The 27,059-nt window shown below is 30.4% G+C and overlaps 1 protein-coding gene across 2 annotated transcripts in view; it reads right to left on the reverse strand.

Annotated features, from left to right (window-relative positions):
- Mo25 (calcium binding protein Mo25) overlaps window positions 1–26,538 on the reverse strand; it is a 40,853-nt gene extending 14,315 nt beyond the window's left edge. The window contains exons 1-5 of one of the 2 annotated variants that reach the window (XM_075356801.1): window positions 26,171–26,538; window positions 25,699–25,805; window positions 22,252–22,419; window positions 2,020–2,138; window positions 18–186 (exon numbers count right to left, since the gene is read on the reverse strand). In XM_075356801.1, the coding sequence (XP_075212916.1) occupies window positions 18–186; window positions 2,020–2,138; window positions 22,252–22,419; window positions 25,699–25,800 (558 nt within the window). In that variant the 5' untranslated portion in view covers window positions 25,801–25,805; window positions 26,171–26,538. Of the gene's footprint in view, window positions 1–17; window positions 187–2,019; window positions 2,139–22,251; window positions 22,420–25,698; window positions 25,825–26,170 lie in introns of those variants that run through there. The other variant, XM_075356800.1, reaches the window with a different exon arrangement.
- Between the last annotated feature and the right edge of the window lie 521 nt (window positions 26,539–27,059).

Here is a 27,059-nt window from a genome sequence, read left to right on the forward strand (position 1 = left end):
CAAAAAATATGTACTACCTTAAATGTAGAAAAAGCATCTGATGCGATGTCAAAAGTAGAAACTTCAACATAACGGAAGAAATTAAAAAAATCCTCAGAATGAAGCATAATTTTGGCCAAAGCCTCATATCTGGCACATTCTCTTAACATTGTCCCACAATTTAATGCAATCTCTTGATGTTCATACCTGTATATTAGAATCAGAAAAAAATAATTAAATACAAAAATGGACCAATAAATATAATCAGTTTATTTCTCCTTGTTGTAAGGAAGTAAACCCCTTACCTAAACAAGTTAAAAGGGTTTTACTACCTTCTTCTTTTTTTTAATCTCTACATGACAACGTATAATGAACTGCTGTATTTTTTCTGGATTTATCCAGAAAATAAAAATCTTCAATATTTTTGTATTTATCGCTATAAAATTAAAACACAATATTTACTTATTTAATTACAAAAATTTATTATTAAATTTAATTAAAATTTAAATATAACTGAAGTTGTAAAGATTGGCCATTAATTCATTATGAAAATGATTTATTGATAAAACTATGATTAACCATAAAATAAAAAAAATATAACTTTGAATCATAATATTTAATGTAATCTCGCCATACATAAAATGAATAATCTGCTAACAACACAGCTCATTAGATATTGAAATAAATTATAGCATTATTAAGAAAACTGAGTATGTATATTTAAATATGAAACACTTTTTTTAGGGCTAAAGCTCATGGAGAAACTGCTATATTACATTTTTCAGTAATAAACAAGTAGTTCATTTACAGTTTTTATAGATAGGTATAGTTGAGAGTCTATTTAAAAAGATAAAAGGAAAGGTAACTAGATTACTATTTTAAATGAAAGGTAACTTAAAAAGATTATGCTATGCAATGGTTAAAATACACGGAGTGATAACTAAATTACTGAAATGAATCTACAAAAAACATATTCAGAATTGTATATAAATGGTAAATTGTACAAATGCTGTCAAAGTACTTGTGAATCTATATACTGGTTTAGATGTCTAACCTGCTACTCTTCTTCCTGAATTTTCAAAGTTTCTTTATCACATTTAAAGCTTTTTCACAAAAAATATTTCTTTTAGTGCTGTCTTTAATTTTGAAAATAGCTAGATATCACAGGAAATCAGATCAGACAAAATAAACTGAACAACCTAACTCTGTAATAAGTTTTGGCCAGAAACTCTCATACGAAAGTCCATTTGTAGCTTAGTGCAACGTTGATGATCATCAAATTTTCAGGCCACATTTAAGGTCTTTTCCTGTAAACAAAATTTTATAATTTTTTCATCAGCCATTAATTGCATGTTTAATTATCTGTCGAACTATACCAAATCATACTCTTTTTGCAATTTTGTCATGTCAATTGCTGTTATTGACTGACTATTTCTAGTCATCATGCATTTTTAAATCTTGCCATTCAAAGACTTTTTCAGAGCATCCACACTGTACGCCCCCTTTCAACAGTTCAAATGCTTCAGTAAGTTTGCTGCTTTTCATATAAAATTTGATATTACACATCACTCCAAAATTTTATCATACATTTTTACAGCAGATTTTGTCCGCAGATCTTTAATGTTTTCACAACAGTCAACTAGTAAGTAGTTCTATTGACTTGAAGCTTATTCAGTTATTTACAAACATTATTTTTCACAAGATTTTATCATCAATGTGTAATACCATATGTCTGTAATTAAATTTTTTCACACCTTATATAATCAACAATTTCTGTTTTATAAAAATTTAATACAATACTATTTTTCTAGATTCATTATGTAAAAAGAAATATTTACATTATAGAATACTTCATAAATTTTAACAAAAATTAAACTTCACTGAAATAAAGAAATATTTACATTACATTAAATAATTTTTTTTTAAATTTTATTTTATAAAATTAAACTCCATTGAAATATAGGTCACCGTCAATAAAAACCAAATATTAGTATATTTTTATTAATTATAAGTATACACTAAGAGAAGATAAAATGTTACCCATTCATAAGTGTAAACAGAATCTCTGGCTTGGTACAAATGTACTCAACAGTAGGGGAGCGAGTTCCAATCTGACGTCTGAGTATATTATTAAAAACTTGTGCTACATCCTTTTTTCCCTAAAACATTATGGCAATGAAAAATATTAAGAATAAAATATAGATAATAATGTGGTAAATAAAACAAAAACCAAAATATAGATATATTATAGATATTTATATTATTAACTAAATTAATAATATTCAAAATACAATTAGTAACAATAATATCTGAAGTTACCAAAGGTAATTTCTCTGGCATTATTTAATCAGAACAATATAATTCATTTGGGAAATTATAAAGGGTGTTTGTTTTAGAGTGATAGAACGTTTGATAGAGATAGCTGTCATTTGTTTTGTTTTGATGACATTCTGTTTTGACATTTAAGATTAGTGATCACTGGCAAATGATCATGGAAAAACGGACGCAACAACATTTAGAAATTCTGGAATTATATTTCCAAAATCAATGTTCTGTTCACCAAACATAAAGAGCACTTCGTAATTTTTATGGTGCACATAATCAATGTACAACTTATTCATTGAACTACTGGTAAATTTCAAAAATAATGTTACTAAATGAAAAACCAACAGCAAGACAAAGATCTGTATGTACATACGAAAATATCAGTGTTGTTAGTGATAAGTGTTGAAGAAGATCCGAATGTGTCCATTCGTTGCCATTCTCAACAACTTTGACTTTGTCCATCCACTACATGGAAAATTTTACATGATCATATAGCTTAGTCTACACACCCATACAAGATGCAATTGGTGCAAGAACTGAAGCCGTGAGACCATAATAAGAATCGTTTCGAATGGTGCCTAAATCAATTGGAAACTGATCCACTTTTTTATCTAAAAATGTTGTGACGAAGTTCATTTCTCGTTAAAAGGTTATGTCAACAAGCACAATTACCTTATATGGAATAAGACCAATCCTCAGGAAATTTACGAGTCTCCCATTGCATCCTGAAAAATGCACTGTATGGTATGGGTTACATGCTGGAGGCATTGTCGATCCTTATTTCTTTAAAAATGAGGCCAAAGCGCATCTTACTATCAATGGTGATATTTATAAATCAATGATCAGCGATTATTTGTTTCCAAATCTGCATGATTTGACATGCAACAGTTTTGGTTTCAACAGGATGATGCCACAACACCTCATACTGCTACCGAAACAATCGATTTATTAAAACAATAATTTAGCGGGAAAATGATTTCATAAAATGGTCCAATGAATTGGCTTCTAAGCCAATCAGTGAATTATAATAATCACTAATATAATTGAATTATTTTCTTTGGGGATATGTGAAGCCTCTGGTTTATGATGATAAACCAGCAACAATTGAAACTTTGAAAGCAAACATAACTTGTGTAATTAATGATATACATTCCCTATTACTTGAAAATGTGGTTCAAAATTGGACCGATCAAATCTGGTTCATCAAAGCTAGTCGTGGTGGACATATGCTGGCAATTATTTTCAAAAATTAAATGTCAGAAAGTTATCTTTCAGATAAAAATAAGATTGGTTTCAAATTTACCATTTTACTTCAATTCAAAGTTCTATCACTCTAAAAAAAACATCCATATATGATAACAATCCATAAAGAAAAGATTTATTCAAATGGCATGAATATATCAAATGCATAACAATAGTAACACTAAAATACTGTCTGGTGTAAGATACTACCAATTTAGAGCAGCAAATATTAAAATAGTAGTCACAATAATCCCTTAACTCAGTGTTTCTCAACCTGTGAGGTGCAATCCCCAAGGGGAATGTGATAACACTAAATGGGGGGGGGGGGGGCAAGCATATAGAAAAGAAAACATTATTAAACAAATTTATCAATTTACTGAAAGGAAAGCAAAACTAAATACATTCTGACATAAATAATAAAATACACATTTACTCTGATATAATGCACTTATAAAGTGGATATAAGTACTGCAAATGTATTTATTTAATTTATCAAAATTAAATTAGAAACAAGTTTAATAATTATTAGTAACTCCCTTGGGCCTGTCTTGCAGAGGAAAGTTTTTTGAAAGGAGGTTTAATATTAGAAATAGACACTTTTTCAACATTTAACTAAGATCTATATTTTGTCTTCAAAGCAGCCATTGCAGAAAATCCGGTAAAGTAGGAAGGTAGTGGATACTGCAAATGTATTTAATTAACTTATCAAAATTAAATTAGAAACAAGTTTAATAATTATTAATAACTCCCTTGGGCCTGTCTTGCAGAGGAAAGTTTTTTGAAAGGAGGTTTAATATTAGAAATAGACACTTTTCTACATTTAACTAAGATCTATATTTTGTCTTCAAAGCAGCCATTGCAGAAAATCCGGTAAAGTAGGAAGGTAGGATGTTGAAAATGGTAACAATATACAAAATGTTCTTGTTTTCACTGCAGAAAACTCATCATCCACCCCTGCCCAAAATTCAAAGATTGATTTATCACTAAATTGTCATTTGATTTCGCCACTTGCCGTGAAGTCTATGAAGATTTCTTCTTTGGCAGCTGACAGTCCTTTTCAGAAGTATTTTCAAATGGATCCCTAACCCAGTTGTCATCAACAAAATACTTTTTTTAATTCTTTGCCAGCAAGGCTAAATGATTTTCAATTGTTACAAAAACAACTTTCACATGTTCTTCGGCCAATGTGCTGGCAAATGTGAGTACTGTTGCTTTGAGTTAATTTTTTTGCAGAAAAGTAGCTCTACTGCTGACATACAATCATAAAATTGAACATAGGCAATGAAATGAGCAACTTCATTGCTATCTGTTACCTTATCAAGCTGAATTGAAAACAATTTGTCACAAAACTTCCCGTAAAACTGATGCTGTACATCTTCAGCTACATTACCAATTCAACAGGCAACAGTCTCATTTGATAGAGGTACAGACTGCAATAGTTACTACAATCTCAATTGCAGCTGGCAAGTTTTTTTTTAAATGATTTTAATTTGAAGAATTCTTGGGGGTTTGTTGACATACTCACTATGAAAAGTTTCCAAATGCCGTTTCTAAGTTTATTAAGTTTCATGCCAGCTGCCAAAATGTTTGATCAAATGACATAGGACCTTCTTCTTCATTTACTTCAGTACTGGTACCCAAAATTTAGGAATTTTTGAGAATATTTTCTGATTTTATTTTCAGAAACACGCTCGTCTGTGCACTTGTTTATACTTCACTACTGTCTAATGTTCTTTTACGCCCACTTAAAAATTTATCCTTGATTCTGAATAAATCTACTGCCATGAATAATTAATACTGTGAATTGCAATTAACATACACATTCATTCCATAGAGATAGAAGGATCGACTTGACTGAGACTGGCTGGAATTGAATGAGGTGCAGCATTTATACATGTTTGCGCAGATATTCCAGAATGTTCGAGACAAATCGGAACTTCTAGTGAAGCTGCAAAAATGTCCAATATGGTGGCCAGGCCATAAGACAGGGAGGCATCGATTCTGGTTTTGTCAATGCAGCAGATCAGTGTTGCCAAATATCAATAAACTTACTTATTCTTGGTAATTTGTAAGGTTTGTATTTAAGGTTGTAGTGCAGTTTTAGCATCAAAATACTCAAAATCCATTATTATTGCATACAATGTATGAGAGTTATTGCATAAGAGAAGGGGGGAGAGTGTGATGAAAATGATGATTGAAAATTGGGCAAATACTGAAATGTTGAGAAACACTGTTTTAACTAACAAAAAACAAGTACAGTCATAATATGCTGATTATGTTAATGTATTCTTCAGAATATTCTAGTGGCATATCCAAATTATATAATATTTTACAAGATCAGAGAAACTTAAAATCAAAATTTATAAATTTAATAAAATAAAGAAGGTTATCATTACTTGATACAAGTCATAGAGGTCACAGCCCAAAAGTAAAAATCATTATATTTTTTTTAAAGTAAAAATCATTTGCATAAATTAACACAAAATGATTATTTGGAATGCAACTCAGCCTCGAATGTGTAACTCATATGTTAGCTCTGGTCAGATGTTATTTGTGAACATGTGATGTTATTTCATTAACTATACTAATCATCAATCCTACTGATTGAGAGGTGCATGTGATGATTCATCTTTTAACTATAAAAAAAATAAACTACAAAATAAAATTCATTGACAGTAGTTGAAGTATATGGAAAAAATACATTGAATAAAGCAAATATTAATTAACTAAGGGAAATGCCATGTATATGAAGGGAAAAGATCTGAATGTTCATTTCTAAATGTTTACATGGTTCCCAAACTATTTTGATAATCTGTCGTCTAGTTGAATCCAAATTTTCTCAACATGTCTAACTGAAATTTGCATTCACAACATTCATGCAATTTTCTAAATTTAAATCACAGGACTATGAACATATCAGTAACAGAATGTGAATTAGTCAGCAAATCTAAATATTACCTTACAAATTTAATGCTGTAAAATACAAAAACTAGTGATTGATTAGAATACATCAACTAAGGTTAATTTTTGTAATTAAATTACATTCTTATTTCACATAATAATTGATAAGAACTCCCTCATTAAAAAATTCAGTTAAGATAGAAAAAGCTCAATTTCATATTATGTTAAGTCATTAAGAATTTTGTACCTTCTACCTATGGAAATTTTCAAATAGTAAAATTTTTTATTAAACCTCTGACATATCAAAAACTGTTTATCAGATTTTTATAAATGAATACAAAAATAAAATTCAGTCTATCTTCCAAATTGTATTTGTGGGAATGCTTACCCAAAGTTGGTTAAGTTTATGCTTAAACCCTTCCCCAAAGTTTAAAAATTGTACTGGTAAAAGAACCATTCAGATCTGTGAGGCAAATCTGAGCTTTATGCCAACTTACTTGCAAACAAACACATAAACATACTGATATTTTTATAAACCTTTAGATGTCTTTGGAAAAGTTAGTAAGTCAATTCTTCATCATTTAAACCATGGTTCCCAAACTTTTTCGATTCTCAGAAATTCTGAATTTTATTCTCTTCTGAAATCCTTGCCGATTTCAGATTTTCCCAAGACACCCTATGTCAAATACACTTTGCGAAATGGCAATCATTTTTTGCAAGGGTTAGATAAAAATAAAACACATTTTAAACAAAAAAAAAAAAAAAAAATGTAACTAAACAAATTCATCTAATTACAGTGGTAATTAGTGGAATGGATGATTTACAGACATCCAAAATTCCGTTAATTCCATGCTGCTAAGCGTTTTCTCAAGTTATTGTCACAAGAAAAGTCAATCAGATTCTCTTTTTCTGCAACCATGGCATTAAATTGATATCAAATCCATGCAAATTTATCTCTAACTTTCAAAATATTTTTAAAAGCAAGTGATCAGCTATAATAAAGTTTCTTCAAAATTGTTTTTCGTACCTCGAGAGAAATCAAGTCCACTGGAGATCAAAAATTGTTGCAACAGGGGGGAACATTTCTTGCCCTCTATCTTCATTCATTTTTCTTTAAAAATTTCCTAATCGACTTTAAAAAGTGCATGTTACTTCCCTACAGGGAGAGATTCAGAGCAATCAGCTTTCAAAAAATGCCACATTAGTACACTAGTTTTACAAAAAAATCTTCATTCTCAAAATGTTTGTTATACTTCTTTCCTCCTCTTTAAGAAAAATAAAAATTTCTTGTCAGAGTTCAAATGTATGTGACAATATATTACAAGAAAGCCATTGAAAAGTGCTATAATACAACAAAAACATGTTTGGATTCCATATCTTTGTGTAGTTTTTTGAAAAACCTTGCCTTCAAAGGGAAAGTTTAAAAAGATTTACTATATTTATTATTCATATTCTAAGACGTGGTTGAATGTAGGACTCAGATATTTTGATGCAAGGGCTTCCCAGTGAATAACATCGTCAGTCCACAGTGATTCACGAGCTTTCTTTGAATAAAAGCTTGCAATCCTCCATAACAGTCAAGATATAGAATGAGCACCATCAATTCAGACACCTATGCACTTAGTTTATTCCAAACAGTTTTTCTAAAATTAAAATATTAAGGATTTCAAACCTGTCTTGAGCCTTTTACTAGATGGTACTTATACAGAAGAGAAGATCTTGTACAATGTTACTACCATCTATAAACCATACAGAACAAATCAAGTGAGCATCATTTTCATTATTATTATTATTTCCTTGGCCTCATCCAGCTATTAGGCAAAATATTTCACTTTTGATTTTTTAATAAGTGATCACTGAATTCCTGCACTGAGTTTGTATTCTGTGGCTGTGGCTGATGATGTTATTGGACAAAGCCACTTATGTTATTGGACAAAGTAGCTTGCCAGTAGACACCAATCATAATGTTCACCAAATTTTCAGCAGCCAGTAGAATGAGTTCTGCGATTATATACAGCTTCTTACATTTTAGATTCTATGTGCTAACTTGTAAGATGCTAGCAAAGCATAGCTTGCTTGCTACTGATGTCTCCTTATAAAAACTACCATTTTGTTTTAACTTTTTTAGCTTCCTGCTAAAGTAGTCATGAGATTTACTAATTATACTGGGATGAGTAGTTTCTAAATGGCATTTTAAATTATTTGGTACCATCCACTCTAGTGTCAAAACTTTTCATGCCCACAAGTTTAGCCTCTCTTCCCCACTAACATCTGTTGATGTGAAACCAAAGTCCAAAAATAGCTGTCATATTTTCAATTTTTATGCTTCTTCACACTCTTGCCATTGGCTGGCAATGTGCCCTCTTCATTTTCACTCTCACAACACTTATTGCTGTTTAGTAGAAACCTAACTATTTTTAAAAAAGTGCACAAGAAAAAATTCTTCAAAAACTTCACTTGATAACAACATTCAGTTGATACTATATCCGAAAATTAATTAGCATTAAATCTATGCGAAACATCATTATATACGAACACAAAGTACCAGAAAATTTGAGAAAGTACTAAAACAACTGAGATGAGTGTTGTTTCATCTAGTAACTATTTACAGAGCCTTCTGTTAACAGTTACTACATGGTTTGCACTAGCTCAGCTAGACATCATGTCCCATGACATTAAATTGAAAATGGAAATAAAATGATGAGAATTTGTGTAATATTTTGCAACATCCCTATGATGAAGCTGTGACTTCCCAGGGCATCGAGGTGCACACTTTGGAAACCCCTGGCTTAATAATTTTATTCTCCTGTTGATGTACAAAATAAGTGGTACGACAAAAACCAATTTCTTATGGCAAAATTGGTTAATACAATGGTTGTTCAATAAGTCCTTAGAAAATCCAAGAGATGGCACTCATAGTATAGAAAATGGTCTGCCTTTAGCAAGTGTCATTTGTCGCTAGAGTGCAGTTAATGTTTCAGCTGTATCCATCATATGGTTTCATTATCATAGTCAATTGAAGCAACAAGCTATTGCTTATTTAGAAAAATAGAAAAAAGTGAGTTTCAAATGGTGATTAAACACTTACATTTAAAAGGCTTAACACCGAAAGAGATCAAAGCTGAGTTGGATGAAGTTCATTGCCATGAACTTCATCCAACTCAGTTTACCCAATTGGGTAAACTTATTTACCCAATTGTGCTTACAATTGGGTAAATAAGTTTAAATGTGGCCGTACATCTACAAAGCATGAATAACATTTGGAACGTCCAGTGAAAGTAACCACCCCCGAAATGATTGACCAAATTCACAATATGGTTTTTAGACGAAACATGGATATACTACTACACTCCAGATAAAGGAACCATTAAAGCAGTGTGTTTTTGAAGGCGAATGGGCTCTGAAGAAGGCGAAGACGGCAAGGGAATCAGCCGGCAAGGGATGGCCATGATTTTTTGGGATGCACACGGTATTATCTACACACACTGATTTCTTGGAAAAAGGACAAACGATAGTATTATGAGTTGTTACTGCATCGATTGAACAAAGAAATCAAGAAAAAAACATCCTCATTTAAAAAAGAAAAAGATCCTCTTCCATCAAGACAATGCACAGGTGCACACTTGCACAGTTTCGATGACCAAAATTATGGAATTAAAGTTTGAATTACTACAATATCCACCATGTTCACCAGATCTGGCCCCCAGTAAATTTTGTTTATTTCCAAATTTTAAAAATGGCTTGAGGGCAACGGTTCACATCGAACGACCAAGTCATCACCTAAACAGTTACTTATTTTGAGGACCTTCTGAAATCCTAATTTTTGGACTGGTTAAAAAAGTTTGAGAAATTCTTGGAAAAGTGTATAGAGTTAAAAGTAGATATGTTGAGAAAAAAAAAATGTATACAAAATAATTTGTTTTTCCTTTTTTTGTTAAGTACAGTACGAGTGTTGAACCCTCGTACATAGATAAAAAAGTAAAATTAGGGTCAATCCGTTGACCAATTCAAAAAAACTACATGTCTCAGGACCTTAAAAATATTTTTTTTTAATTTTTTATTTAAGCAGTTTACATGTGGCAGCCATTTTTGTTACTATGTGCACACTTATTTTTGGAACTTTAAGGGTTTACAGAAAAATCATGACTAAAAACCTATTGGTCCTAGAAGGATGAAACAAAAAAAAATTTATTCATATTTTCTCAAGGTAAAAGATTGGTCCAGTGGACCAATTATAAATAGGTTTATTTACCTAGCTCTCATTCTTTCTATAAGAAAATTACCAATAAAGTTGAACATGAAAAATGGTGAAATTTAACTTTTGGTAATTTTTTTCAAGACGCAGGGATGGCATACACACTTGGAATTATTTTTTTTATACGTACATATACTTATACTTAGTGGTTTTACCATAAATAATATTAATGGTGATAAACTTACCCCTAAGGTTTTGAAAATTAATTATTTTTTTTAAATTCAAATTTTGTCTTCAATTCAAATAACTCTGATGGGGCTGGTGATAAAAATCTCAAATTTGCACAACTTACAGTGTTTTTGTAGATGTTTATGGCAAATAAAGTTTCTTGTGTATTATACTAATAAAAAAGTTATAACCTCTCAAAAATCATAAAAAACCTGTTAACAGTGTTACAACTTTGATGTGCTAAATAAGTGCTCCAAGGGAGTTTCCTGTCTTCTTGCCACTTAATATTTTTATAGTTGAAATAGATATGTTTGAACCACTCAACTGCAGTGTTCATTTTATAACAAGCGCTAAAGTCATTTCCAGTCATAAGGAAAACTCATGTTGCAACATTTAACTTTCCAGTTACAGACTGGTCAGTCTGACATTAGTCAATGACCTGTTCACTTTACCAAGTGTCTCAAATTTCATTCTGCGTTTAGAAATGTTTATTTAATAAGTTTTACTTAATATTATATTTGCAAATTTTAAAATCAGTTAAATTTGTACATTATTTTCAAATATTTTCACATAAAACAATGGAAGAACAATCTTCCATAGGAATGTATGTGATTGAAGAGAGTCATAAAACAGTGTATGGTACAGTGCAAAAAGAACTCATTAAAATTTCTGAATTTAGTGATGAAAACCTACAATTTATTTTTTTACGTGTTAATTCAAATGTCACTAGTGTTTATAAATATCATGAAAAAAGGTTTTTGTCAAAATTCAGTCACCTGTATGGAAAGTTCTGTTGTGACCCTTTGACAACTCATAAGAAAACAGTTTAAAAAGGCTTCAAATAACATTAGAGAGAGCTCTTAACCCTTAAGGCAGGGAGCACGTGAATGTCACGCACATGTTAAGTTGTATGTATCGGCGGGTGGACATGACAGTCGTGCCGCAGCGCGCAGCAGTGCTTGCTTCAAATCTTCATAACACTGCCATCTCGTAATGTTTATTTGAACAACTAGCTCTGTGTTATCACGAGGCTTCGTTCTTCCTCTCCGTGTTTTTATAACTGCATAGGATTGCATATCAGTGATGATGAAATACGATTTTGTTCTACAAAGTTGAATGCTCTTCTTTCAGTCAGTCACGTCAGCTGTGAGTAAATGAAAATGGCCGGATCAAGCACGTCACATAATCTTACATCGGAACAAATTATTGAATGTTTAGATGAGACGTGTGATAGTAACATTAGAATATTTGATAGTGGTAGTGAATTTGATAGTGACGAAAGTGATAAAGATTTTGTGATCGTAATGAAAATAAAGAAGATTCTGAACAGAGTAGTGACGACGATATTGTTATAAAAGTGAAGCGTTCAAGAAAGGGCATAGATTGGAGATGGGAAAAAATGGATGATTCTTACACCTCACAAAAAATCCCCTTTACTGAAAGACGTGAAATAGTTAACAAAGTACAGTGTGTTTCACAAGCATTTAAACTTTTTTTCGATCATGACTTAGTGAATAAAATTGCAGACTAGACAAATCGCTATGCCAATGACTTCATAAATTCGAAACAAAATGACTTGACGCTACGGTCTAGAGTTCATGACTGGAAAAATGTAGACAGTGACGAATTGTATACTTATTTTGCACTGCAAATTCTTATGGGAATTATTCAAAAACCTACTATAAAGTCATATTTCACTAAAAATCTTAATACTGGACACTCCTATTTTCTATAAGACAATGACACAGGACAGATTTGAGCTAATAATAGATTTTTACATTTTGTTGATAATGCACAACTTGATACCTATGAAGGAAACAAGAAATTGTTTAAAATCAATCCAATCATCACACACCTAAATAACAAATATAAAACATTGTAGAAAATGGACGAAAATATATCTTTAGATGAGTCATTGACTTTATGGAAAGGAAGACTTGGAATAAAAACTTACCTCCCTCTAAAGGCTGCCAAATTTGGCATTAAAGCCTATGAGGTGTGTGAATCAACGACAGGATATTTGTGGCAATTTATTATATACACTGGCAGAACAACAGAAGTACAAACTGACATAGTGCCTACTGAAGTACAGAAGACAACACAAATTGTGATAAAATTGGTAAGAGCCTCTCTTTGAAAAAAGAGAGGCTCCATTCACACCTTGTGGATGGATAACTATTATAATTCTCCAGATTTGTGTCTTATATTGAAAAGAAATAAAGTCAATGTAGCTGGTACTAAGACTCAACAGAAGAGAAGTGCCAGAAGAAATAAAACAAGAGAAATTGAAGAAAGGTGAACTTGTAGCTTACCATTCACAGGGTGTCATGGTGTTGATAAAAAACAGGTGTCATTTATTTCTACATTCCACAATGCTTCCATGCAAACCATAGAAAAAGGAGGCAAAGAAATAAATAAGCCCACATGCATCAGAGAATACAATCAGTTTATTGGAGGTGTAGATCTAAAAGATAAAAAACTGCAGCCCTACCTCATAGAGAGAAAGCAGTGCACCAAATGGTACCTTAAACTGTTTCGACGATTACTGAACACTGCAATTCACAATTCCCTGATCATCTACAATGGATCGCAAAATGTAAAAGAAATCAGCCACCTAAATTACAGACACCAATTAGCACAGGAACTAATTGAAATGCATGGAAAAGCAGCAGTTTCTCAAGGACCTGATAGACCATCTAAAACACCCCCACCTGATAGGCTTACAGCAAGACATTTCATTGAAAGGATTCCACCCACCGAGAAGAAAGCAAAACCCTGCAAGAGATGTGTTGTGTGTATGAAAAGGACTGGAAAAAAAAGAGACCTCTTTTTGGTGTAAGAACTGTAATGTTGGACTTTGTATAAAGTCCTGTTTCCAAGTTTACCACCCTCAAGTCAACTTTTAGGCGAGTTAATAAAATGTTTTCTTATTTTTTTCTGAAAGGTTTGTATTTGTTCTATATCTGCTGAAAATCTGGTTTAAATTAGTGTAATAGTTTTGAAGCTATAATTTTTTTACTTTTAGTACTGTAATACAGCTGCTGGTTGGGCATTTAAATTACCGGCAGTAGGGTAGGGCTTTAAAAATTTAAATACCGGCTTGAAGGGTTAAAGAACACATTTTTCCAAATTTAAATTTAGTTCCTTTAAAGTCTCTTTTCAGGAAAAGAGACTTTGAACTGTTTCAAAAGTATTTTTTCTCAGCAGAACAAAGAACTATATGAAAGTGAAGACCAAGAGCAATACGTTGCCACCCCACATCACAATACTGAACAATTGGATGCAGCTTGCAGCATTTTGGGTGTATCACCTACATCAAAATTGAAAAAATTAAGCATGGATCAAAAGCCATCACCATTAAAATTTTAAATAAATGAGGTATGTTAAAAATTAAATAATCTTGAATTATGTTTTGACTCAAATGTTTCTGAAAATGAAAATCCAGCTCATCTTCTTCACATGAATATGATGATCTTATTTTAAAATTAGAAGAAAACTGTATTCTGCTTCTAAAGAAGATAAGGTTAAAATTATCAGTTTACTTTTCCAATCTTGGACCAGATCTAAAGTAATATCAGAGTTCAATTGTCTAAACATTTGGTTAGACTTACAATAGAATTAGTTAATTATGACTCAAATGCAAGGCATTCTACCAGAGTTAGGTAAAAGACATAAAACAGGAATTAGTAATGACACAATTAAAAAAGTTGTGTTATTTTATTTAGATGACAATAATAGCAGGATTGTCCTGGTAAAATGGATTATGTTAGCACATGTGTTGATAGTGTCAAAGTGCATAAGCAAAAGCACCTTGTTCTGATAAACTTAAATGAACTTAAATGTCTCCTTTAAAAGTGAAAACCCTGAGGAAAAAATTGGAAGATAAAAGTTCTGCAAACTCCATCCAAAATGGTGTACCTTGGCTTACAACAGTTTGTGTCTGCTCCCACCAACAGAACATGAAACCCATGACTGATGACCCAAACTTAAAGTTGATTATAAGGACTTTGTAGACATCTTTTTTTGTGACAAGGATAACTATAGCTGTATGATGAATGTATGCATAAAATGTCCAGATAAACAGGCAGTGTTCGACATGCTCAACTTTTCCGAAGAGTATGATATGTTGCCAGATACAATAAAGTACAAACAGTGGGAAACAGCTGATACAGCAGAGGTGATTACTGTTCTTCACACCAAAGTAGAGTTTTTCGAATCATTAGTGGAAAAATTGATAAAGCTGAAAACTCATAATTTCATGTCAAAATCTCAAGCTCAGTTTTTCAAGAAGAAAAAGTTAGAATTAGGTGAAGAAGAATGTTTGGTGTTGGCAGGCTTTAAGAGAACTTTTCATTTCTTGTTCAAGATGAGATACAAAGTTTCCACTGGGTCAACAGCTAAGCCACAGTTGACCCTTTTGTCTTTATTTCAAGGAAAATTATGTATTACAATACAAAAGTATCTGTATTTTAAGTGATCACTTGAAGCACGATACAGCAACATTTTACTGCTTTCAAAAATTTTCAGATCATATCAAGGAACTACATCAGAACATCAAAAAAACTCATCTACTTTACTGATGGTGCTTGCTTCAAGGCAATATAAAAATAAAAAGAATTTTGCTAATTTGTGCAATAACAAAAAAGACTTAGACTTTAACACAAAAGCTGAATGACACGACACGTCTTTGGATCATCCCATGGGAAAAATACCTGTGATAGTGTGGGAGGAATAACGAAACAAGAGGTGGCAAAGGCAAGCCTGCAAAGGCCAATAAACAGTCAGATAATAAACATTAATGAAATATATTCATTTTGTAATCATAAGCTGAAATCATCAGTATTTTTTGATTAAATCAGATGAGATAGCTAAGATTTCAGAAACTCTAAAAAATATTTGACTGCTAAAATAGTTTTGACTGCTGTGAAAGAATTGTTGCTACTAGAAGCTACCACTAGTATGTTCCTGCATCAGAAGACACTGTAAGATGTTACTTTACTTCAGACTACATGGACTGTATAACACCACTTTCACATAAAGAAAAAGACTCTATTGCTTGAGTGTATGACGATCAGTGGTTAACAGGGGAAATGGTAAATATTAGCCTTGAAAATGATGATGTGCAGGTTCATTTTTTCCAGCCAGCTGGACCACGTACATCATTTCAAAAGTCTCAACAAGACAAAGTGTGGGTACCAATCAGCAAAGTCCTGAAAAAGTTGATATCACTTGAAGTAACTACAGTGACTGGTCATTCTCAGAAAATTATCAGAAGAGATATCACAACTGTTGGTTAACCACACTAAATAAACTTTCACTGCTACAAAAACAGGATATTTTAATGAAGAATAATTAAAATTTTGCTACAACTTATTTTTTCTTTGATAGTGTTTACAAAAATAAACCAATATAAAAATAAAAGTGAATTCTTAAAAAAAGATGTAGGCTACTAATTGAAATCTTGGTTTGGGTAAGTTTTACAAGCATTTTTTAATCAAAATTGTATTAGGTTACTGGTATTGGTTAAGTTATCATTAAATTATGACCTTAGTCATTAGTTAAAAAAATAGTTCTTTTAACTAATTTAAAAATATTGAACATCAACTTCAACAATATACAGGGCATAAATAAAAAGTACATAAAAAATGTAGTTCAAAAAAACAAAACAAGAAACGCCTTGGAGCACTTATTTAGAGAGTCAAAATGGTATTGATTTTAACAGGGTTTTCATGGTTTTTGAGAGGTTATAACTTTTTTATTAGTAAAATACACAAGAAACTTTATTTGCCATAAACATCTACAAAAACACTAAGTTGCGCAGATTTGAGATTTTTATCATCAGCCCCATCAGAGTTATTTGAAGCCAAAATTTGAATTTTTTAAAAACTTAGTTTTCAAAAATTCATAAAAAATTAGGGGTAAATATGTCACCATTAATATTATTTATGGTAAAACTAATAACATATACCTACATATAAAAAAAGTAATTCAAACTGTCTATTTCATCCCTGCCTCTTGAAAAAAATACCAAAAGTGAAATTTCTCTGTTTTTCATGTTCAACTTTCTCATAGAAAGAAGAGGGATAGGTAAATAAACCACTGGACCAATCTTTTACCTTGAGGAAATATGAATAATATTTTTATTTCATCCATCCAGGAACGCAACAAAAATGGTCGCCACTAATAAGCTGCTTTAATAAAAATCTAAAAGAAATAATTTTAAGGTCCTGAGACATGTAGGAAACATGTGGGTAGGTTTCAATTTTTTTTTGAATTGGTCAAGCAACCAGGTTATACTTTTTTGAGACACTTCAAATGGATTGACCCATAAATAAAGAAAAAAATGGTAAATAGAATTATAAATATTGGGGTAAATGAATCCCCAATATAGAATAAGGGACATACAGACCCCCCATAAAAATGAAAAAAAAACAAATAAACTAAAATTCAAATAATAATTTAACAGACCACAAAAATTCTAAAAGCTTTTCAGTTTCAGTCACACCATTGCCAAAAACGATGATGACTATATGCAATCTAAACCAACAAAGTAACACAAGTTTAATCCGAAATGATTTATATGCAGGAAATAGTACTTTCATCAAGTTCATAGAGGTTTTTTTTTTAGTTACAAAAGAATTGCTGTATTATAACGTTACTGCTGTATTATAACGTTTGAATTACGTGGCTGGAACATGTATAATAATGATGGTCATTATGAAACTGATCTTCATTGCAATACAGGTGTTCAATCAATCAAAAGGTTACTCTTTTCAACCACTGACCAATCAGAACCGGGTTTAATGTATCAGCTGTTTTTATTTCCTTGTACAAAGTAAAGGAAGTATTGTAATCAGGAAAAATTCAGATTTCAACAGAATATACAATTTTACCATCCCTAAATCCATTTTGACTAGTTTCAGCATGATGTCTGTACGTACGTATCTCGCATAACTCAAAAGCAATTAGCCGTAGGATGTTGAAATTCTGGATTTAGGACTATTATAATATCTAGTTGTGCACCTTCCCTTTTGATAGCAATCAACTGAACCAAAAGTCTCCAAGAAAGCCCAAAATCCAAAAAAAATTGGATTTTGGACTTTTTCTTAACTGCAGTAGTAAGCCCTCATCGAGGCCTTTTCAAAGATGTAACATAAACGATATTTATTTTCATTGGTTCCAGAGATACAGAAAAATAAAATTTTAATTAATAAACTTAATTAAAATTAATTAATTATAATCATATCAGTTAATTTAATCACTTCATCTCCTTTTTTAATTTAAATATTATGCTGATGTTAATAATTATTAACCTCTGATTGTAAAAAATGTTTTACAATAAATATAATATAGTATAAAAATATAAATATGATATAATAGTAAAAAAAATATCAAAAAATATCAGAGGTTTTAATGAAATTAAATTTTATGTACTTTTCATTTTAAAAAATGTTTATATGTAATTTATAATAGGCGTACAAGTAAATCAACTTCTATCCACATCAGATTTGATGAAACTGGTTATTTGTTTTTGTCTTTCTTTTGTTGATGGCTACATCAACAAGTACTAGATAGATATACGACATATATTTATTTAAAGAGTAACAAATGGACTTTTTACTCTATCCTAATATTTCAGGTAAGATTTTTGAATTAATAATTATATAAATATTTTATTTAGTAACTGTGTAACTATCCATTTTATTAAAAAATTGGAGGATCATATCTGACTTTCAGATGAAATAAGTTAAATGTGTATGCAGCAAAAAATGTGTATATGTAATTTAATAGACGTACAAGGAATCATGTGGTGTCCACATCAGATTTTTCTACTTTGATTTTAATCCCACTTAGTAGTTAGCAGGAGAGGCTAATTCACTAATAGATAACTACTAAGTTTCTTACAGTGTTTATTTTTTGATATTTATGTCAGATTTGGAGGAAGATAAATGTCTTTAATATCGACTGATGTTAAAGAAAAGGCAGAACTTATGACTAATAACCTATTGCCTCAGATATGTATTGTTTAATGTCTTTTTTTGAAAAATTAAAAAAAGATATTTTGCCACTAATGCACTTTTGCAAAGTTTACTACACGAGCCTTGGTGAATGCCATTAATGGTCATCATTCGTGTATTAATGTTATCATTTTTGGTTCTTTGCATAATGAACCATGTTTCTCTAAGTTAATTACATTCTTAAGACACATTTTGTACAATAATTATGAAAAAAGTAAGGATAAAATTATAAATTTAATTCAGTTTTTTTTAATAAATAATAATGGGCACAGTATTTTCAAGTTATGAACATTTAATTAAAATATGAAATAAAAAAACATGAGAGTTCATTATTTTCAAGGAAAGCAATGCTATTATGACAGGAGACTAAACCAATGTTTCTGTCTGATTTTTTTTTCTTAAATTGTTGGGGATAGCAAACAAGATGCAAACAATATAATTTTTAAACAAGAAATGTAACTAAAGATGTTTAGATAGAAATTCTACAAAAGTAATTATTTTCCTCAAATTAGCATTTTCTCATTTTAGATTTTTATTTTATTTGTGAGCTGATCAGAGAATTGTGTAGCTGTAGATGATCAGAAAATAAGAGGAACTGTGAAGCAACATTTAATCAAACTGGATTTACGTTTTGTTTAAATTAGCTTTTTGAAAAATTTGTAATATATATATATATATATATATATATATATATACATATATACAGAATGTCCCACAAAAAAATGGAGAAACTTTCAGCACATATCCTACTGGTGAAAATAACAAAAAAGGTTCATAGAAACAGGTCTGGAAACGCTTTGTTTTTGAGTTACAGGAAGCAAAACATCTTGCCCAGATTTCAGCTGTTCTAATAAAAAAAAGCCCACTGTAATTTTTGGGACCCAAATTACAGAGTAAAAGGTTCACGGTTTCTTATGTAATCTGAGCTAGGAAATAGGATAAAGCAGGTCCCACAACTGTAATTTGGCGTAAAACACAAAATTTGGTGTTGAAAAACAAATATTCTTTAGGTTTGTAGTAAAACAGCTTTGTTAAATGACTAATAAATGCATAAAATTTAATAACAAAACTTGTAGAAAATTTAATTCTGAGAAAATTAATATAAATACAACCAATAAAGAGTAAATAAAAACTTTAAAAAAAAATTTTTTTTTATTGAAGTAAAAAGATGCAAAATGAGCAGAAAATCACATTATTCTTTCTGTATGTAATAAACATAATTCTTAATAAACCGAAACAAAAAAAAAAAAATAATAAAATACATGAAATTATAAATGGTAACAAAATTACAAACCTCAGTTACAGCAACTGTTCAAAATTCTCTGCTACACAACAGTACTTTGACCCAACGTAAAATATTTTTGGTGGCTTTCCATGTCATCTCAGAGTTGTTTCATATAAATTCAATAGCACTTCATATCTTAATGAGTAACTCTTCTTTAGTATTAACATTTTGTTGGTATACTATTGTTTTCATAGGGCCCAAAATGAATTAATCTAGCAGCATTGTCAGGTGATCATGGTGGCCCATTGATTGGTCCACCACTTCCAATCCAGTTTAAGAAATTAGTATTCAAGTGATTTCTAAGTACTAAAGAAAAGTGTGATGCTGGACAATTGTACTGGAAAATCATTTGCTGTCTAGTTTGTAAAGGTACATCCTCCAAAAGCACTGCAAATTATTTTTCAAGAAATAAACCTATGCACTCCCGTAAGGTTTTCATTAAAAACAAATGGTCTCACAATCTGTTAGCCGCATATTTTGAACCTTCTGCAGGTGGAAAGGATAAAGATTCTCTTTCCACAGAATGCGCCACACTTTGCTTTTTTGACAAACTAGTGCCACATGAAATTAGCCTTGTGCTAGTGCCTGGACTGTGCTGAATCACATTAACACAATGATTTACTTGGTGTTCAAAAGAAAACAAACATGTTGGAATTGAACCTTTCATTTGTAAATGCTGACACACTGAAGAAAACATTTTTGTAATTGGAATCCAGGAAATTCACCCAGGATTGCCTTCCAGGAAATCTCTCCTGATATTCACATCGAGCTGCTTCAGAAAAAATTTCAGTTACAAAAACCATAAACAAAAATTTTATCATCATAGTCCTCATTAAAAAATTGAAACTGCACTTTTACACTACAATATTATACTTTTTATCTGATAATTTATAACAACAGATTCAAATGAAGTACACAATTTTCACTTTTGACTGCTGTTAGTATTGCCAACCAATAAAATAAATTTTTTTTTAATATTTCAAAAGTAACATACATTTCAGTTTAGGATTTATGTAATTAAATCATTTTACCAGCGTAAATTATTCAATATACGTAGCTAAAATATTGTTTTATAGATTTAGTATTTCTTTAAAAATTGTTTTCTGTAATGAGTTTTGTTTTTGTTTTTTTTAAGAACCTTTATTATATACAGAAAGATTAATACAAGTTTCTGTTTATTTTTAACTGTTTTAGTTAAATAAAAAAAGATTTAAAAGTTTTTATTCATTTTATATTGGCTTTATTTACATTAATTTTCTCAGAATTAAATACTCTTAAAAGTTTTGCCACTAAATCTTTCACAGTTATTAGTCATTCAACAAAGCTATTGTATTATAAGCCTAAAAAATTTTGAACACCAAATTTTAGGTTTTACATCAGATATCTTACAAATTACTGGATTGTATAGTTCTGGGATCTGTTTAATCCTACTTCCGAGCTCAAATTACATTAAAAAAATCACCAACTTCAATCCTTAATTTGAGTCCAAAAAATTAAAATAAGGCTTCTTTTTATTATTAGAGCTGAAATTCAAGTGAGATTTTTTGCTAGCCATAACTCAGACCTATGTTTAGATGAATTTTTTCATTACTTTCATCAGTAGAAAATGTCCTGAAAGTTTCTCCATTTCTTCATGGAATAGCCTGTACGCGTGTGTGTATTATATTATTATACATATATATATTACAATACAAAACTTTTTGAAAATTCATCAACATATTGACCACTCTGCTAATTAAATTCAAAAAACAACTTAACAACCAAACAGTTACAAGAAAACCTAAAAAAGACTAATACCACATCATCAGTCAATAAAAACTTATAAATTTAAAAAAAAATGACATTCTTAACCACAAAATCTACACTACCATGGGGCAGTGTAGTTCTACCATGTAGCTGTGTGGTTGCACTGCTCCATGGCAGTGTAGATGTGTTGTTACATATAAAAATATATGTATAATATATTTTTATATTTTATAATGCATAACATATTTTTATATTATATGTACTATATAGAAAATAGGCAATAAACTGTAATTTTCACCAGTAAAAGTTAATAATCAAAATAAAAAACTCACTTCAAAGTCAATCCGATTTAGATTTTGAATAAGCAAAAGAAGCAGATTACTATTGTACAACTCCTGAGCTAGTTGTGCCACTATAATGTCCGTCTGAGGCTCAGTATCAGAAGTCCCATACAACATGTTCTTTATCAAAACCAGGTTTTTACTCACATCTTCCTGGGCCTAAAAAATATTAATTAAAACATGTTTAAGTAAATCACACACCAAAAGTCCTGTTTCTATCAAATAACAGTACTATGATGAATGATCTTTTAAAGCTATTAGATTCAGTTTATGACATTAAATATATTTTTTTCAGACTTATGAGCAAACATCTCAATAAATTTATACTAACCCAACTCATTACATTTAAATTAAGTTATTATTTTAAACATCCATCTTTTCAGTAGAAAGAAATATTAAAAATAAAAATCGACATCAGTTTTTTCAAGATCAGATAAAATAATACAAACAGAATATTGTAACATCCTAAAATTGCTTATACAATTAACACTTTCAGGCCTATGCCCAAGTATACGCAGACAGGTTATTTCATTCGTAAGGCCGGAGCTCGAGTATGTCAGGCTGCTTCATTTGAATGCACAGTAAACAGTGATGGGCTTATACTCATGGTAGGCCTTGTAGACTCTTTCAGTAATTCATTATAAAGATTCAATATGAATTTCAATGGTATCTAGCGCATGTTTCTGTTAATAACAATAAAGGTAATTGTGAGCCTGAGCATCCTAATAATAATAATATCGTTTGCAATATTATTATTATTATAGTACGCTGAAATATGGCTAGCTGTTCGAAAGTACCATGGCGTGCTTATGATAACTGTGAATTAACCATAATTACTGATACTAAACTTTCATAACTGGTTGATAATGTTTGTAAATTTTTCTATGATTCATGGGGCATTACCTAAAACTAAGAAGTGTCCTGTGCGCAACAACATGTGGTTGGATAATAAAAATCACATTTTTAGATGTAAAAAACATGTTGAAACAGTAGAAAAAACATAAGAAAAAATAAAAAAGCAGTGCGATGCGATACGTCTGTTTCCTAGTATAGTAGTACATAGTTTGAGAAAGGAAAACTTCCTTACAAATAATTTTTTGCTTTTCTTTATTTTGGCATTCATTAAATCCACCATGTTAAGAGTTGTTCTGTAATGAATTAAACACCCATGCAGTTGTCGACTGGTCTATCTATTTCCATGAAGTTATTTTTCAATTGTTTTGTTCAAATCCAGTGCAAATAGGAGGACCTAACAAAATTGTTGAAATCGACTAAATTAAGAAAGAGAAAATATAATACAGGAAGAACTATTAATGGTAGTTGGTTTTCAGTTACACTGAGCGAGAAAAAAAAGGCAGTATTATTGGTTCCTGTTGCAAAACATGGACATGCCACCTTATTGTTTATCATACAAAAGTACATTCTTCATGGTACAATGATTGCTAGCAATTGCTGGAAGACATATGATTGTTTGCAACATGAGGCTACAAACATTTAAAGGTGAACCACAAATATAATTTCACACATCTGAACACAGGAGCTCATACATAGACAATTGAGCGTATCTGGCGAGGAGCGCATTCAAACACGTTCCTCGGTATGGAAATTGTAAGTACCACTTGCATGGGCATCTCGTTCTTTTTCAAAAAATATAGGGACTACAAGATCCAAGTTCATCATTTACAGTCCAATCTTGCTTTATTGTATCCTGACTATATGATGGAGTTGCCCAAAAAAGCTGATAACAACGCTACTGCTATTACAGATTCTGAGCAAGAATACTAAGGTAATTTCACTCTTCCAACTTTTTAAACTTATATTTTTATTAATTATAAAACATTTTTTTCAATAGACAATTTGAAAAAGAATAAGGTTGAGGACGTTCAGGCTTACAATTACCCAATAAAAACAATACCTCATGTTCAAGAGCACTTTAGGTTATAAAATGTATGGTTACTTGCCATTGTTTATATGCTTTGATTTGAATTCTGGTTTCTTTTTATTTTAACATTTTATATTGTGTGTAGAGTGTGCGCTTACTGTAAAGCTTCTACAGGCAAGTCTAGGAGAAAAGAAACAAGTTGGTGGTGCCCTGTTCAGTTCTGTTGTGCTTACATACTTCCTTCAAATTGTACCACACTATGGCTAATTATTGTATGTAAAAAAAAAACTTAACAAAACTAATGTAAATATATTTATAAACTATGTCAATGAACTATGCTTGTAAACTTAAATGAATTATAAATATTAGGGTAACATTTCATTCATTGATTTATTTTACGATACATTATTTGTGTGAAAAAGTACTGAAAAATGAATCGAATTTCAAATTCGTAACTTATTTTACATTTATTATAAATGTTTGAAATTTTATCTTTTAGACAGTAAAATGTCATAATGTGTAGTGACTACAACAATTTTGTATCTTTATTGTATAGTACTGTGCGCTGTTGCTATTTTTTATTTTTATGAAATTTGAAGGAAATATAGATGGCAACAATTTTTTTATTTATAATGATAGCTCATTTCTTTCTCTTTCAGGTGATAACATATAATAGGTTATGTATATACACCAGCTTATAATAATTATTTTTAGACACCTCAAGAACACCCAGGCTTCCTTCCATTCCAGTCACATTATTAAGGTTAGGTCTAAAAGTGTTAGTAATAAACTGATTAACCTTATTCAAGTATTATAAATTACTAATTGCTTTTAATTTTAAAAAGGTAATCTACTAGAGTTTCACACTTTCCAGAAATTAAAACAGCAAATTCCAGATAAAAGTCTGGCACTTTTTCATTTGCCATTTCACCCCCTCATTAAAATACATGCAACAATACATTCCAGTTAGTACCAAGAACTTAGTACTAAAAAAATAAAATAAAAGTAACAATGTTAATGAGGTCAAATTTTTTTTATATGGGATTTCCTGATTTGTCCCAAGCACAAGAATGCATAATTTTAAAAACTAATCTTTGCCACTCTATTAAAAATATTTATTTAAATAAAAATGTATCAAAATTATATGAACAGAAAACTTGCTTCAATTATTTTAATGGCAGTAATAACAAACAACTCTTATTGCAACAAACCGATTCATAATCATCATCTTGCTAATCATAAATTGCTGATTTCTGGTAAATTGGATTGGATTTTCTAATTAAAAATCATATGATTATTAACATATGGCATAGAAAACAAGAATCATCTCTATTAATTCACACTTAATAACATTAAAAACAAACTTCAAAAATATATGCATTTTAGATCTAATATTCCCAATATAACAGTCACCATGCTACAAGTGCATGAATTAAGATGAAAACACACATAGTAATTTTTATCTTGGATCATATTGTTTTTAAAAAAATTTTTAAACAATACAGAAAGTCAAAACAAAAAGCATGACTTTATAAATAAATAAATTGTATATATACCTTTTCTGCTTTCTTGTCTCCTCTTTCCAATGAATTTACTGCTTCTTTTAATGCCTTTACTACCTCTGCAGGGCTTTTCTGAGACTTCCCGAAGAGAGGCATAACGGCTGAAATTAAATTTAACATTAAAATCAGTTCTTAGCTAAACAAAAAATTTATACATTCAAACACTGCACAACAGATTTAACAGTTTACAGTAATTTTGGTCAACGTAAAACGAAATTAACGCAAAGAAAAACTAATTTATGTGTTTATTTAGAAACACGTTTGTAAGAAAAGATGGAACTAGAACTGTAAAAAAATACTATCATAAAAATTAAGGTAAGCTTAGCTGCCCATATTTAATTAAAATTACCGATTTTACTTACGCAATAATTAGTTCAGAAGCAAACATCAGTTCAGAAGCACATTATAGAATATCAAAAATAAAATTAACAATAAATATAAAACTTTTAAAAAATGAATGTCTTACTTGTCAGATTATCAGGGCAATGAAGTATCACACCACCATTGAATAAATCAACGTATTAATCTTTTCGAATATCGAAATGAAAACGACTTCAATTTTAGTCGCAATAAAACGGGTAAAAGAATGTTAACATCAATGCAAAACACTAAAAATATATTAATTAATCCAGCTGGGCGATGTATGAATCAATCAAAGAACATAAGTTTCTATGAATTACAACACAAAAATAATCCAATACAGTTCCCATAACCATTTTTTCAAAGACATCAACTTATGAACAGATGTGAACGTGAAAGTGGAATCTCTTTGAAAACAATACTTTCGACATCAACTTTTTAAACTCTTATTCTGTGAATAACTGCGTAATTAATAGTCAAATTATTAATTTTATGAATCATGTTTATTTTTCGGAAATTATAAATTGTAGATTAATCTTTAGATTATTGTCGAATACAACAATTAAATTTAATTTATAAATAATGTGTTTATAACGGTAATGTGTAACTGATTTTCACGCACACATTATTTTTTTAAAACAATTTCAGCCGGAAACCACTGTTACATACGATAAAATATCTATGACGTATATTATTATTCTATGGCTGATTCATGTACTGTTTGTTTTCGTAAAAGCGCCCTTCAAAAAGATAGCGTTCCGTGGCATTCATGTGCTGTTTGAAGACCTCCGTATAGCGTAAAGCTATCTCGAAGAAGGCGTAGCTTTACATTTATATTAAATTTTCTTTCACAAAATCTGTAAGAATGTAACGTGATATTAAAAAAGAATATAATTATACATAAAATTGTAAACATAAGAGTAGAATTATAAATAGAAAGTAATTTTGATGCTGTTGCCGAGGTTAATCTGGTTTCTAGCAAACTGAGTACTACT

Source organism: Lycorma delicatula, chromosome 2 (genome assembly GCF_047948215.1).
Source record: "Lycorma delicatula isolate Av1 chromosome 2, ASM4794821v1, whole genome shotgun sequence".
Taxonomy (NCBI): Eukaryota; Metazoa; Arthropoda; class Insecta; order Hemiptera; family Fulgoridae; genus Lycorma; species Lycorma delicatula.